Below are 16,113 nucleotides of genomic sequence, written 5' to 3' on the forward strand. Positions count from 1 at the left end.
GTCACTGAACCAGCTGCATCAACTGTGCTGGTTATATGCTATGCTGGGATATACTGCACACAAGATATAGGCTAGGTCTACACTACCTGCCTGAATCGGCGGGTAGAAATCGATCTCTTGGGGATCGAATTATCGCGTCTCGTCAGGACGCGACAATCGATCCCCGAATCGATGCTCTTACTCCACCAGCGGAGGTGGGAGTAAGGGCCGTCGACTGGGAGCCGCGGAGGTCGATTTTGCCGCCGTCCTCACAGCGGGGTAAGTTGGCTCCGATACGTTGAATTCAGCTACGCTATTCGCGTAGCTGAATTTGCGTATCTTAAATCGACCCCCCCTCCCCCGTAGTGAAGACCTGCCCATATACAGGGTGAGGAGTAGCAAGGGAAGAAATTGAACATGGGGTATATTTTTTGTTTTTGTTTATGCTCTGCTATAAAAGCTTCCGCAATTTGCTAATATAGTAAAGTATAAAACACTGTCCCTGAATTTGATTTCTAGATGAGGAGGAATTAATACTCAGTTGATGTTGCTTTTTTCCTTACTACAGTGGGAGTTCCTTACCAGAGAAAGATGTGTAAGGCTTAGATATTTTTATTGAGGAAAACTGATCAGTGGAAATCAGGAGATATCTCATAGCTAACTCAGTACTTATTGCTTTGCAGTCTACCAGTGGTGGGATTTTGCTTTTCAGAAATCCTGAAATCTCAAATCAGCTAGCATAGGTAAACAGTCACGCAGGGATAGGGAGAAATGAATGGGATGAGGATAGAGTGACAAGAACCCAGAACTCTTTTTATTTTATTTCATAGCAACTGATAAATCGTACAAACATTCCTGACAGAAGTCTACTCTCCCCAGACATCACTGGAGGTGAAGATACTAATACCGCAGAGAAGAAAGAGGAGTTAAAGAAGTTGAGAGACCTTCTACACCAAAGAGATAATGAAATCAGTATCCTTTATGAAACAGGATTTATTTGGATTTAAACTAATCTGCCTGCAATCTGAGGTGTGGGTGTGTATGAAATGGTAGATGGTGATCTGCAAAGAATTTCTTCCCTTTCAGATTGATGTATCAATCCACATTCTTAATCTAAGAGTCTCCTACCACTCTTTATCAGAATCCCATTGTTGCACTTGGTCCCTGTTTCTGTTATGAACTGAACCAAAATCCTGGATCCAAATACGCTGGGGTTTTGGGAAATTCTGATCCAGATCCAAAAGTTGTGGTTCAGGCTCATGTCTAGTAAACTCTCTTCCAGAAAATGAAAAACTGGGTCTAGCATAGAAAACTGTGATGCTATATAAAGAACAATTTATTACCTTACAAAGAATAGAATTTCCTGTATTGTTAATTTTAGCCAAATGAAATGCTGCTTCAGGGACTACTGGACTCTCTTCTTTTAGATTAAATGTAAAACGTGTGCTTTCTACATCCAACTTTAACATTTAAACTAAAGCTGAGCCTTTATATTGTGTATGTATAACAAAAATTAAACTACTCAGATGTGCTGTGTCCACTTTACTGCCTCATGGGAAACATATGAGTAGCTGTAGCTTAGCAAAATGAAGAAAGGGCAGTTATTTTTAGCTGGCTGATAAAACTGCAGGCAGACCACAGCATCACCATGTCCCTGAGTTTGTGGCTGATCTGTGGACAAAACTTGAACAATGGCAGAAAATTGACAAATAGCTTTCAAGTTTATAGCAAGCAGAGATTCTTTAGCATTATTAAAAACAAGATTAACTGCATTCTTTGTGTTCAACAATTACTCACAGATTTGGTATATCAAGTGTGAATGGGTTGTACTTCAGACTGGTAGCTTGCTTTACCCTGATGAAATCAAATGGTAGGGAAGCCTTTTAGTCTGCTGCATCCTTCACAAGAGCCAAGATGTTTATTTTGAAAGGAACACTGTCTAGTTAATTTGACTATAAAATTGACTTATAACACCTTTTAAACGTTTCTTATTTTAGCTCAGAAGAGAGTCTTCTTGAAATAAATCATTAAATTGATAAAATATTTGTAATAAAACAACAAAATATGCAATTAATAGAGTCAGATGCACTCGCACCAGATATGCATATGTGGCTTTGTTTATGGAAATGCAAGGAAGGCATTCATTGCATCCATCAATTTTAATTAAAGCTGTATACGGGGAATTGAAATATTAAAAGTTAAAATCAGAACTAGCATGTAAGGAACTGTAAGTGGATTTTGAAGCCTAAATAATTTTACAATTTACTTTTAAAAATTAACATAATGATTGGTGCAATAAAACTACTGAGGACTTGGAGGCTCTCCTGCCATAAACTGTAAGTGATCCTTCTTGTCTTTATGCACACTATAAAAACTATGATAAGAACCAATTTGTAAGACAAATAATTTTTGCCACCTAATCAACTTGATAATTCTAATTCCTCACACCTTGCCCAGATTTTTTCCATGTATTTATCAGATAAATTAGACACAAAATGAAAAACATCTCATCATCTTTATAGGGATTCATGTTACCTTTTTGTTTTTGCTAAATGTGTAGTGAATTCCATCAGAAAACCCCCTGCATTCCTTCATTTAAAGTGTTTTTATGTCAAAGGTCTTTCTAAAGAATATGTATGTAATTGGCAGGAATTTCTTTAAAACCCTGTTTTGTGTTTTATAATCCTTTCTATTGTGGTGTGCTTGACAGTCTTCCTATAAAGTTTAAGATTTCTGGCTTATACGATTTAAATTTGACTGGGGAAATTTGCAGGGTCTAATTGATGTTGCAATGTTACCCAACTTAATAAAGGGAATGTCACCCATTTTGAAAGAGTAACTAGAATTTAATATTTCTATTTTTGTACAGAACCTTACAGTATTTATTGCTTTTATCCAAACGTGGATTGGCCATAGCCATTTATACCACTCACTAATGTCATCTTACTAGTGCTCAGGACAAATTGAATTGGTTATTTGGAAAGATAAGTGTGAATACATAGACATAACATATGGGCCTAACCTGCAATCCATATTCACATGAATAGGCCTTCCATATGTGACTAGTTCCATTCAGTTCTACAAGACTACCTGTATGAGCAAGTGGCCTACGGAGAGAGTGGATTATTATTTATGGAAAGGAGATCCCAGCTAATTTCCTTAAAATGTTCTGCAGATATTCTAGTAAGTATGTTAAAGAAAGAAAAAAAGAAAGCACAGGATGCCCTTTTTCAGCTCAACGCTGGGTCTAGTGGTCTTGCAGTCTCGGAAAGTTCCCTTTCTATAAGCTTGGAAGAAGGTCAGAGGCCATCTGCCTGTGTTAATGTGAAAGATACACAAGAGTTCAGCTCCTCAGTACATAGATCTGCTTTTCTTCCCAGGCGAACAGGTTAGTGAAATGAATTATATGTGCAAATATCCAGTTCTCACATTATGACTTTAAATGTATCATTCTTAGGTGTGGACTAGGACAGGGGAGTTTTACTTTCAGCATCAGCATTCTTGTGCTCATTTGCTTTTGTCCTTCACTTCACAAATATAATTACCTTGATTTCAGGCCACCTCAATGCACAGGTAACTTAATATGCTGATAGGACTCAAATGTTGGAAACGTAAATGAATGTTGAGGATTTCATTTGTAATATAATCCAGGAGATGACATCCTTCCCATGGAAGCTCAAACTACTGACTTAACTAAAACAAGATAAACAGTTATGATTAGTGGTAAGGGCCAGAAAGTAGGTTTCAAATTTTGTCCTTCAAAATAGGAAAGTAATCCTCTTTTCAGGTGAAAAGAAGGTTGATTAGTTCTGTCTCCAGCTGTATAGCACCACACAAGATTCAGTGCTTAACCTTTAAAAGTAAATCTCCTCAGTGTTCCACATTATATAGAACATGCTTGGTTTTATTTGACATTTTTAATGAAGCATTGTAATGATTTTTATCATTATAGTGTTAATGGAATCAAACTTGGACCTCTGTTTAGCAAGTTAATTCAGCAGGGAACTAACTTGAAGCATGTGAGTAGTTTCACTGAAGTCTTAACAACCTTGCTGAACTGGGACATTGGTTTGTAAGAACAAAACCAGAGTGCTTATATTTTCATATGCTGGAACTTTCTGTGAAAAAGCATTTAAATCATCACGGGGAAGGAGGAGTGTTCAAGAATGCAACCTTGCCAAAGGAGATTAGGAAATGGCTGAATTCACAAATACTGTATTTGGTTAACATAGCCTGTACACTAAACATAATTTAAGCATGTGATAGATAATGTCATTTTCAGGAGAAGGGCAGTTTCTGTCCATCTGCACTTATATAGAGTTCAAACCCTTCTTAGTGAAGCTAATTCAATTATTTCCATACTTTCTTCTGTTGAGGAAGTTTTCCTAAGGAGTCTTTGGGTATGTCTACACTACGAAATTAGATCGAATTAATAGAAGCCGGTTTTATAGAAATCGGTTGTATACAGCCGATTGTGTGTGTCCCCACATAAAATGCTCTAAGTGCTCTAGTCGGCGGACCGCGTCCACAGTACCGAGGCTAGCGTCGACTTCCGGAGCATTGCACTATGGGTAGCTATCCCACAGTTCCCGCAGTCTCCGCCACCCATTGGAATTCTGGGTTGAGATTCCAATGCCCGAATGATGCAAAACAGTGTCGCGGGGGGTTCTGGGTACATGTCGTCAGGCCCCTCCCCCTCCGTCAGAGCAACGGCAGACAATAGATTCGCGCCTTTTTACCTGGGTTACCTGTGCAGACAACATACCACGGCAAGCATGGAGCCCGCTCAGCTCAGCTCACCGTCACCATATGTCATCTGGGTGCCGGCAGCCGTGGTACTGCATTGCTACACAGCAGCAGCAGCTAACTGCCTTTTGGCGGTAGACGGTGCAGCATGACTGGTAGCCTTCATTGGCGATCTGGGTGCCGGCAGCCGTGGGGTTGCATTGCACCAGCCCCCTTGTCTTTTGCCTTTTGGCAGTAGATGGTTTATTACGACTGGTAACCGTCCTCTTCGTACAGCAGTGGCTGTCAATCATGGGCACCTGGGCAGTCCTATGGAACTGTTTTGATGAAGATGGTTATCAGTCGTAGTATGCCATTTTCTGCCATGCGCCCTGTTGGCTCATTGCACGTTAGCTGAGTCTTCCCTGAGCAGCAGATCGTGCATTAGGCCTGAAGGCTAACTGCCAAGCACCCAGTACTTACTGCCAAGCACCCAGAAAATGCTGAGGGCTATCAGTCATGCTGCACCGTCGTCTTAAGATGTAAAAAATAGATTTGTTCTGTATTCATTTCCTTCCCCCCTCCCTCCGTCAAATCAACGGCCTGCTAAACCCAGGCTTTTGAGTTCAATCTCTGGGGGGGGGGGGGGCATTCTGTGTGACAGTTGTTTGTATTTCTCCCTGATGCAAAGCCACCTTTCTTGATTTTAGTTCCCTGTACCTGTACGCCATGTCGTCACTCGCCCCTCCCTCCCTCCCTCCCTCCTTCCCCTGGTCTGTCAGATACTAGTTTCGCGCCTTTTTTCAGACCAGACGCCATAGCTAGCACTGGGATCATGGAGCCCGCTCAGATCACCGCGGCAATTATGAGCACTATGAACACCACGCGCATTGTCCTGGAGTATATGCAGAGCCAGGACATGCCAAAGCAAAACCAGGACCAGGCGAGGAGGAGGCGATTGCAGCGCGGCGACGAGAGTGATGAGGAAATGGACATGGACCTAGACCTCTCACAAGGCACAGGCCCCAGCAATGTGGAAATCATGGTGTTCCTGGGGCAGGTTGATGCCGTGGAACGCCGATTCTGGGCCCGGGAAACAAGCACAGACTGGTGGGACCGCATCGTGCTGCAGGTGTGGAACGATTCCCAGTGGCTGCGAAACTTTCACATGCGTAAGGGCACTTTCATGGAACTTTGTGACTTGCTTTCCCCTGCCCTGAAGCGCCAGAATACCAGGATGAGAGCAGCCCTCACAGTGGAGAAGCGAGTGGCGATAGCCCTGTGGAAGCTTGCAACGCCAGACAGCTACCGGTCAGTCGGGAATCAATTTGGAGTGGGCAAATCTACTGTGGGGGCTGCTGTGATCCAAGTTGCCAGGGCAATGAGAGACCTGGTGATATCAAGGGTAGTGACTCTGGGAAATGTGCAGACCATAGTGGATGGCTTTGCTGCAATGGGATTCCCAAACTGTGGTGGGGCCATAGACGGAACCCATATCCCTATCTTGTCACCGGAGCACCAAGCCACCGAGTACATAAACCGCAAGGGGTACTTTTCAATGCTGCTGCAAGCCCTGGTGGATCACAAGGGACGTTTCACCGACATCAACGTGGGCTGGCCGGGAAGGGTACATGATGCTCGCGTCTTCAGGCAGTCTCTTCTGTTTCGAAAGCTGGAGGAAGGGACTTTCTTCCCGGACCAGAAAATAACCGTTGGGGATGTTGAAATGCCTATCGTGATCCTTGGGGACCCAGCCTACCCCTTAATGCCATGGCTCATGAAGCCGTACACAGGCAGCCTGGACAGTAGTCAGGACCTGTTCAACTACAGGCTGAGCAAGTGCCGAATGGTGGTGGAATGTGCATTTGGGCGTTTAAAAGCGCGCTGGCGCAGCTTACTGAGTCGCTCAGACCTTAGCGAAAAGAATATCCCCATTGTTATTGCTGCTTGCTGTGCGCTCCACAATATCTGTGAGAGTAAGGGGGAGACATTTATGGCAGGGTGGGAGGTTGAGGCAAATCGCCTGGCCGCTGATTACGCGCAGCCAGACACCAGGGCGCTTAGAGGAGCACAGCAGGGCGCGGTGCGCATCAGAGAAGCTTTGAAAATGAGTTTTGTGACTGGCCAGGCTACGGAGTGAAACTTCTGTTTGTTTCTCCTTGATGAACCCTCCGCTCCTACACCCCCCCACCCGGTTAACTCTACTTCCCTGTAAACCAACCACCCCACCCTCCCCTACTACCCTCCCCCCTTCGAGCACCACTTGCAGAGGCAATAAAGTCATTGTTACTTCACATTCATGCATTCTTTATTAATTCATCACACAACTAGGGGGATAATTGCAAAGGTAGCCCGGGATGGGTGGGGGAGGAGGGAAGGAAAAGGACACACTGCAGTTTAAAACTTTAAAACTTTAACACTTATTGCTCGGGAAATCATCTGGGCTGGAGTGACTGTGTGGCCGGAGGCCCCCCCCACCGTGTTCTTGGGCGTCTGGGTGAGGAGGCAATGGGACTTGGGGAGGAGGGCTGTTGGTTACACAGGGACTGTAGCGGCGGTCTGTGCTCCTGCTGCCTTTCCTGCAGCTCAACCATACGCTGGAGCATATCAGTTTGATGCTCCAGCAGCCGGAGCATGGACTCTTGCCTTCTGTGTGCAAGCTGACGCCACCTCTCATCTTCAGCCCGCAACTTGCTCTGTTCCTCCCGCGCTTGAGCATGCAACCTCTCCTCCTCAGCCCGCGATTCAGCCCGCCACCTCTCCTCTCGTTCATATTGGGCTTTTCGATAATCAGTCATTGACTGCCTCCACGCATTCTGCTGTGCTCTGTCAGCGTGGGAGGCAGTCTGTAGTTCTGTAAACATTTCATCACGCGTCCTTCGCTTCCGTTTTCGAATATTCACTAGCCTCTGTGAAGGAGAACGATTTGCAGCTGGTGGATGAGAAGGGAGAGGTGGTTAAAAAAGATACATTTTAGAGAACAATGGGTACACTCTTTCACGTTACATTTTGCTGTTCACATTACACAGCAGATGTGCTTTCGTTACAAGGTCGCATTTTCCCTCTTATATTGAGGGCCTGCCGGTTTGGTGTGAGAGATCACTCATGCAGTGCCAGGCCACAGATTTCAGCTTGCAGGCAGCCATGGTAAGACACAGTCTTTTGGCTTTTTTAACCTTCTTAACATGTGGGGATGGTTTCAAAGAGTACTGCTCTCATTAACCATACCAAGCACCCGTTGGGTTGGCCATTTAAAATGGGTTTGCAATGTAAAAGGAGGGGCTGCGGTTTCAGGGTTAACGTGCAGCACAAACCCAACTAATAACCCTCCCCCACACACCCAATTCTCTGGGATGATCACTTCACCCCTCCCCACACCGCGTGGCTAACAGCGGGGAATATTTCTGTTCAGCAGAGCAGGAAGGGGCACCTCTGAATGTGCCCTTAATAAAATTGCCCCATTTCAACCAGGTGACCGTGAATGATATCACTCTCCTGAGGATAACAAAGAGCGATAAGGAATGGATGTTGTCTGCATGCCAGCAAACACCGGGACCATACGCTGCCATGCTTTGTTATGCAATGATTCCAGACTACGTGCTACTGGCCTGGCGTGGTAAAGTGTCCTACCATGGCGGACGGGATAAGGCAGCCCTCCCCAGAAACCTTTTGCAAAGGCTTTGGGATTACATGAAGGAGAGCTTTCTGGAGATGTCCCTGGAGGATTTCCGCTCCATCCCCATACACGTTAACAGACTTTTCCAGTAGCTGTACTGGCCGCGATTGCCAGGGCAAATTAATCATTAATCATTAAACACGCTTGCTTTTAAACCATGTGTAATATTTACAAAGGTACACTCACCAGAGGTCCCCTGTGTGCCCTCAGGGTCTGGGAGCACGCCTTGGGTGAGTTCGGGGGTTACTGGTTCCAGGTCCAGGGTGATAAACATATCCTGGCTGTTGGGGAAACCGGTTTCTCCGCTTCCTTGCTGCTGTAAGCTATTTACATTATCTTCATCCTCATCTTCCTCGTACCCCGAACCCGCTTCCCTGTGTGTTTCTCCAGTGAGGGACTCATAGCACACGGTTGGGGTAGTGGTGGCTGCACCCCCTAGAATGGCATGCAGCTCCGCGTAGAAGCGGCATGTTTGCGGCTCAGCCCCGGACCTTCCGTTTGCCTCTCTGGCTTTGTGGTAGGCTTGCCTTAGCTCCTTAATTTTCACGCGGCACTGCTGTGCGTCCCTGTTATGGCCTCTGTCCTTCATGGCCCTGGAGACCTTTTCTAATATTTTGCCATTTCGTTTACTGCTTCGGAGTTCGGCCAGCACTGATTCATCTCCCCATATGGCGAGCAGATCCCGTACCTCCCGTTCTGTCCATGCTGGAGCTCTTTTGCGATCCTGGGACTCCATCACGGTTACCTGTGCTGATGAGCTCTGCGTCGTCACCTGTGCTCTCCACGCTCAGCAAACAGGAAATGAAATTCAAACATTCGCGGGGCTTTTCCTGTCTACCTGGCCAGTGCATCTAAGTTGAGAGTGCTGTCCAGAGCGGTCACAATGAAGCACTGTGGGATAGCTCCCGGAGGCCAATAACGTCGAATTCCGTCCACACTAACCCAATTCCGACCCCCTAAGGCCGATTTTATCGCTAATCCCCTCGTCGGAGGTGGAGTAAAGAAACCGGTTTAAAGGGCCCTATAAGTCGAAAGAAAGGGCTTCGTCGTGTGAACGTGTCCAGGCTTAATTCGATTTAACGCGGCTAAAGTCCACCTAAACTCGTAGTGTAGACCAGGCCTTTGTAAGCTCACATCTTAAGGTGTTTCCCTTGGATATAAGCACACCAAAGGCAATTACTTTTTAAAAAAAATATTATTGTTTTACTGGATGACATTTAGTTAGGGCATGTGCCTGTCATGATGGAATAATGTCTTGGGTTTTTTTAATTAATAAAAATAAATATAATTGTTGACTCACTTTTTGTGAACGTCATGGAAGAATGAGTCTTAAGGAGGCAAATGCCTGAGGAGAGGGTAGTGGTTTGGCAGAGGGGCTTTGATACAAGAATATAAATTACACCATCTAAACACTTTTTTCTCCTCCCACAAATGTTTCTGAGCCTGATTCTTTCTTTCCAGTCTTCCTCAGACCAAAGACAAACAGCAATCCGGATGTAAAGCATTTTTTTTTAAATTACAATATTACTATTTTCATAGCGGTTAGAGTATTAGAGGAACAATTGGAAGAGCAAAAGTTTAAATTCCAATGTTCCTTTAATTTTATAACACTACTTTAGAACCAGCAAAATAATGTCAATAATATTGCATGCAACAAAATGGTCAGTGTGAGTTTAGAAAATATTACTATTTTATCCCAGCATTACATGCTGCTATAAGTTACCTAAAGGAGAGAAAATATCCCCAATGTTTGCATAGGATGATGAGTATTTTATCCTTCTTTCACCTAGAAACTAGTCACCATATTACTTGGGATTTTAAAAAGCTCTTTTTCTGGTTAACATATCTTCTTTCAACCTATTCCTGTTGAAAAAGCAAAATGAAATGGAATTCATGGCTCACTAGAGAATTTGCGTAGTGCCTAGGCTCTTTAAAACATTCAACCAAGCCAGAGAAAGGTTAGGGATTTTTTTTGTTTTGTTTTTTGGTTAAACGTCTGTTTTTGTTTTATTGAAATAATGAGAGAGCCTGCATGTTCGATTCTAATGCTGAAAGGGGCCATATTGTTCTCTTTAACATAGCAATGGTCTTAGTGTTTTTATGTTTCTTGAGTGTGTGTTCCAAATAGTCACCTGGAACTATTCAGCTTTCCAGAAGTCCCGAGATGACTCACTGCATCCTTTAACTGTTTGAGATTCTAACAAAACCAAACCATCCTCCGAAGTGATGTCAAAGCAGTTTTTAAAAGTACATCATGAGCTGAAACTGCGTCAGAGTTGGAAGCTTTCATAAAAATACCCACGCAGTTGTGATGCTTGTTGTGTAAATGATAATTAATGGTTCCTCTAAAGCCGCTTCACTTTGGAAATGAACTGAGGGATTAATGCTGCAACCATTTTTATAGTAGTATGAAAAAATGTGTCTACACGTGGATTAAGGATAACTTGTGGAGGAAGATTAGTAAAGAATTATAGGAATAAAGTTAGGTCCAGGGGATTCCTTTACTGGTGTTTAGGCTGTGATATAAGCAAAATACTTAATCTACTATCTCAAAATGTTGAAAACTGCAAGTATCATGTGAATATAGTGTATCTGGACTCCATCATGTGTTAAGAAACAATGGTCATATTGTATCCTGCTGTTACAGTTGTTACACTGCTGTCATGGTTCTATCAGCACTTTCATTTTAAACTTTAAGGTTTCTACTAGCAACAAAAATAATTATTTGGCATAGAAAAATGTATGTCTCAGAAGGGATGGGGTTGTATTATAATGTACCTCATGGCTGATTTCAATAATTGTATTTAAACATGATCTAAAAAGTTTAATCATGCTGTGATCAGAAAATGAAAATCTTTTAATATAACATTAGTATTAATAATATTTGAATACACAGTGTAGTAATTCTGATTTAAAGACCAGCTTTTTAAAGTTAGGTGTGCATAACTACATGCATACATTTACCTCCTGCATGCACCCAATTTATTCACAGATTTGCAGTCTGCACTCAGTACAGGAATTTGTGTATACACGTGGTGAACTAGGTTTCTAAATACAGCATCGGATATTTTTGCATATGAGTGGAAATTTGAGTACAATGCAAGTACCTAAATTTGTAAAACTAGCCCTCAATTACCTTAACTAATATAGTGACTGAGTGACTAAAATCTTCAATTTTATTTTAATAGAATTTATGTTAATAGTTTGAATCAGCTGTAATGTAGTTGAATATAATGGCACTCTTGTGATTTATGGTGTCATCAAAACTTTGATGGAATTATTTCCTTGTGACCCTCACTAATCTTTTTTACAGTATGAAGTACTTAAAGATGTTCTGCCATTTAGACCAGTGGTTCTCAAAGCCGGTCCGCTGCTTGTTCAGGGAAAGCCCCTGCCGGGCCGGGTCGGGCCGCTTTGTTTACCTGCCGCGTCTGCAGGTTTGGCCAATCGCGGCTCCCACTGGCCGTGGTTCGCCGCTCCAGGCCAATGGGGGCTGCGGGAAGGGCGGCCAGCACATCCCTCGGCCCACGCCGCTTCTCACAGCCCCCATTGGCCTGGAGCGGCGAACCACGGCCAGTGGGAGCCGCAATCGGCCGAACTTGCGGACACGGCAGGTAAACAAATCGGCCCGGCAGGGGCTTTCCCTGAACAAGCAGCGGACCGGCTTTGAGAACCACTGATTTAGACCACATGAACTGAACCTGCCTAATCTTTTAATGTTGTATTAAAAGATTACTAGTGCCCTGGAACTGGTTTGGTTTCTTAGGCTGATCCATTTTAATGTCTGGTCTTTAAAGGTTAATGGGAAAAAAATCTTCTGTAAATTTAATAAGACAAGTTTTCATTACTTTGCTTCATTAGCTATTTTTGTTTTGTACTGTAATGAACTGGCTAATGACCAGGTGAGCCACTGCCCACTCCTAGTTGGTGTCAGAAGTGCTAAACAGTTCCATAGGTCCTTGTAATGGGGCACTTACCTCTGGAGCGCCTCCAAGCGACAGGGTCAAGTATTGTAGTCCTTTTTTCACCTCTGGTGTCCCCTGCTGGCTGACTTGGCAGGTCTTCCATGGCTGGCCATCTGACTGAGTCAAAAAGAACAACTGAACCCCTTGCAGGGTATTAGAGTCCAACAAATAAGCAGTCTGTTTCCTCTCCGTAGAGTCTTCAGTCCCAGCTTTGTTCTGACTCCCAAAGAAGACCTGCCCTCTTCTTGTGGTTACGCCACTTAACTCGTAGCCAGAAGGGGAACCTAGGCCCACCCACTAGTCTGAGTTCCAATTCAGAGACCTTAGACACAGCAGCCACATACTTGTTACTGCTTCCTGAGGCAGGATGTACTCGGACCATGGGGTGTCCTGTAAGTAGCCTCAAAGACCAGATATACCCAGTCACTGTCCTATACTAATATAAGCCAAAAGAGATTCTCCTTTAACTCTAGTGGTGGGGACCTGTGTCGAGATTTTCAAAGCCAACTAGGGGACTTAGCCACATAACTCCCAATAATTTCAATGAGAATTATGTGGCTAACCCCCAAACTTGTTTTTGAAGGTATCAACCATGGGCTTTTGAAGCAGGCAGATCTAGTTCAATCTCCCATGCTTCTGGGAAGTTCCATGTAGTTATAGTTCATATCACAGTGTCAATCATGAAGTCTTAGAAAGCCAAAGTGCTTAAATATGAATATAGGAGCCTAAATGTAGGCACCCATTTCTGAAAATCTTGACCATCTTGCTGTGGGGATTGGGGGGAGAGAGAGAGAGAGATTGTGAGGAATGTTGTGCTCTATATTTTAGTTTGCACTCTCCCTAAAGTGGTCAGACTTTCTCTCACATGTCCTGCCCAGATAGTAATGTTGGCATCATTTGGACTTCTACTCTCCTGCTATGTACAACAGTTATAACAATAATATCTTATAGTGGTTTTGTTTTAAGAAGTTTGTGTGTAAATATTGTGCTTCAGAAATGTGTCAGATTGACAGCTCTCAGGAGTTAACAGGGACAGCATGGTTTGTATACTGTCTGTACTGCCTTGCCAATATGCCTCAACCCTGACTTGGAGGGTCCACTTAACACAAGAGTATTCCTGAGTATCCATGCTGTTTCATTCCTTGACCTCTCTACTGAGAACGCTAATATTGTTTTTTTAAGTGAATTATCACAGTATTTTGCTTTTACTTTCTTTTGTGTGGATTCTGAAGGTTCCCTTTCTAAGGAACTTCAGTATTTGGCTCTGTATTATACTTATAGTAAAGGGGACTAAGGAGAATAGCCTGTGTACGGTATGGTTTTTTTCAAATCAGACCATAGAGATTTCACTGTTGGATTCCGACTTATGTCAGGAAAAGTGGTTTAGCAAAATTCCCCCATATACCACTTTGAAAATGCGCCCAAAGATTTCGTAAGTGGGTGCTGATCAGGATCTGTCTGTGTAGTTGTATACAGCGCACATAAAACCAGCAGGTCTTATATATATAGTTCTGTTATAAAATAAGACTTCTAATGCTAAAATTAAATAAAATTGTACTAGATTGCCTAGAGATTTTTGTTACAGTTTTTTTTTTGTTCTTTAAGATTACTTAAGATACAATTTGAGATTTAGGAAGAAAATAAAAAACAAATGGATAACAGATGCTAATCCAAAGCTTGGGGAAAAGAAAACAGCTATTTAAGAATAGGCAGTGGTAGTTTCCAGTGAGGGCCAGAGAGGGCTGTCAAGAAGAAAAGGTTCCCTAGGGTCATAAGCAGCACAGAGAAAGCCGGCACCAGGACAAGTGATCACTGCCAGAGAATATGAGAACAATAAGACTACAAATTACAGTATGGTTGGGTGGATGTCACATGAGCAGAAAGAATGTACCCACATTTATAAGTCAGCCCACCTTCTTCAGAGTGTTTTGAGATCCTTGGCTGCAAAGATCTATAAAAGTTCAAATTAGGAGTAGTAGTATATTATTTTATTATTCAATTGTAACAATGCAAAGAGATGTTTGTGCATTCCAAGGCAGTAATAAACACCTAATTCCATCTGCTAGTAGCTAGGAGATGGCTCCCTTTCCTGTTGGACTCAGACCTGGACACAGTGATCCTGCCTTATTTTTACCCTCCGGGCTTGATTATTCCAACTCATTATGTCTAGGAATGAAGCAACTCACCCTGAAAAGGCTCCAATGGGCACAGAACATAGTAGCCAAAACAGGTGGCCATGAGCACACCAGCCTAGTACTTTGCTCCCCTCCAAATATATAGTCTAATTTAAGCTCTCTGTCCTGGCAGTCAGAGCCCTGGATGGGATTGGTCCTAGCTATCAAGGAGATTGCCTCTCTCCCCATGAGCATGTCTAGTTGGCAGCCGGTTTCAAGCGGAGTGCCCCAAGGGTCGGTTCTGGGGCTGGTTTTGTTCAATATCTTCATTAATGATCTGGAGGATGGCGTGGACTGCACCCTCAGCAAGTTTGCAGATGACACTAAACTGGGAGGGTAGGGATAGGATACAGAGGGACCTAGACAAATTAAAGGACTGGGTCAAAAGAAACCTGATGAGGTTCAACAAGGACAAGTGCAGAGTCCTGCACTTAGGATGGAAAAATCCCATGCACTGCTACAGACTAGGGACCGAATGGCTAGGCAGCAGTTCTGCAGAAAAGGACATAGGGGTTACAATGCATGAGAAGCTAGATATGAGTCAACAGTGTGCCCTTGTTGCTAAGAAGGCTAACAACATTTTGGGCTGTATAAGTAGGGGCATTGCCAGCAGATCGAGGGACGTGATCATTCCCCTCTATTCAACATTGGTGAGGCCTCATCTGGTGTCCAATTTTTCCAGGATGTGGAAAAAGAGTCCAGCAGAGGGCAACAAAAATTATTAGGGGTCTGGAGCACATGACTTATGAGGAGAGGCTGAGGGAACTGGGATTGTTTAGTCTGCAGAAGAGAAGAATGAGGGGGCATTTGATAGCTGCTTTGAACTACCTGAAAGGGGGTTCCAAAGAGGATGGATCTAGACTGTTCTCAGTGGTAGCAGATGACAGAACAAGGTTTAATGGTCTCAAGTTGCAGTGGGGGAGGTTTAGGTTGGATATTAGGGGAAAAAATTTACTAGGAGGGTGGTGAAGCACTGGAATGGGTTACCTAGGGAGGTGGTGGAATCTCCTTCCTTAGAGGTTTTTAAGGTCAGGCTTGACAAAGCCCTGGCTGGGATGATTTAGTTGGGGATTGGTCCTGCTTTGAGCAGGGGGTTGGACTAGATGACCTCCTGAGGTCCCTTCCAACCCTGATATTCTATGATTTTATGACAGCTACAATCCAATGGAATTATGAAACTGTAAAATGACAGGGGAGGCTTATGATCAAAAAAGAAAGAACTTTCATGGGAGCTGGTCCTACGCTATGGAACTTACTCCTGCAAAAGTTAATAATTACCATGACCTCACTACTGTTAGAAGTAAAATGCAACACTCTTCTCTTTGACTTGCCACATACACTCTCTTAGGGTATGTCTACATTGCAATAGGGGGTGCAAATGACAACTCCTGTAGATGTATCCAACCCGCACTAGCTGTACTCTAATTAGCTGACTAAAAATGGCAATGGGGATGCTCTGGCTTAGGCCGCAGCATGGGCTGCACAAGCCTGACACCTCACCCCACCACGTAGGCACTTGCTTGTGCAGCCCATGTGGTAGCCTGTGCCACAGTTGCTCTCACTTCCATTTTTAGTCATGGATCAAACACTGGCT

General features: G+C 43.6%; 1 protein-coding gene across 1 annotated transcript in view; it reads left to right on the forward strand.

The window, feature by feature from the left end:
* The window catches only part of KIF6 (kinesin family member 6), a 291,482-nt gene that overhangs the window by 123,332 nt on the left and 152,037 nt on the right, over positions 1-16,113 (forward strand). The window contains exons 12-13 of the mRNA XM_024203468.3: positions 810-951; positions 3,155-3,367. Of these exons, the coding sequence (XP_024059236.2) occupies positions 810-951; positions 3,155-3,367 (355 nt within the window). The remainder of the gene's footprint in view (positions 1-809; positions 952-3,154; positions 3,368-16,113) is intronic.

This window comes from Terrapene carolina, unplaced genomic scaffold, assembly GCF_002925995.2.
Source record: "Terrapene carolina triunguis isolate 2854851 unplaced genomic scaffold, T_m_triunguis-2.0 Scaffold85, whole genome shotgun sequence".
In the NCBI taxonomy this organism is placed as follows: Eukaryota; Metazoa; Chordata; order Testudines; family Emydidae; genus Terrapene; species Terrapene triunguis.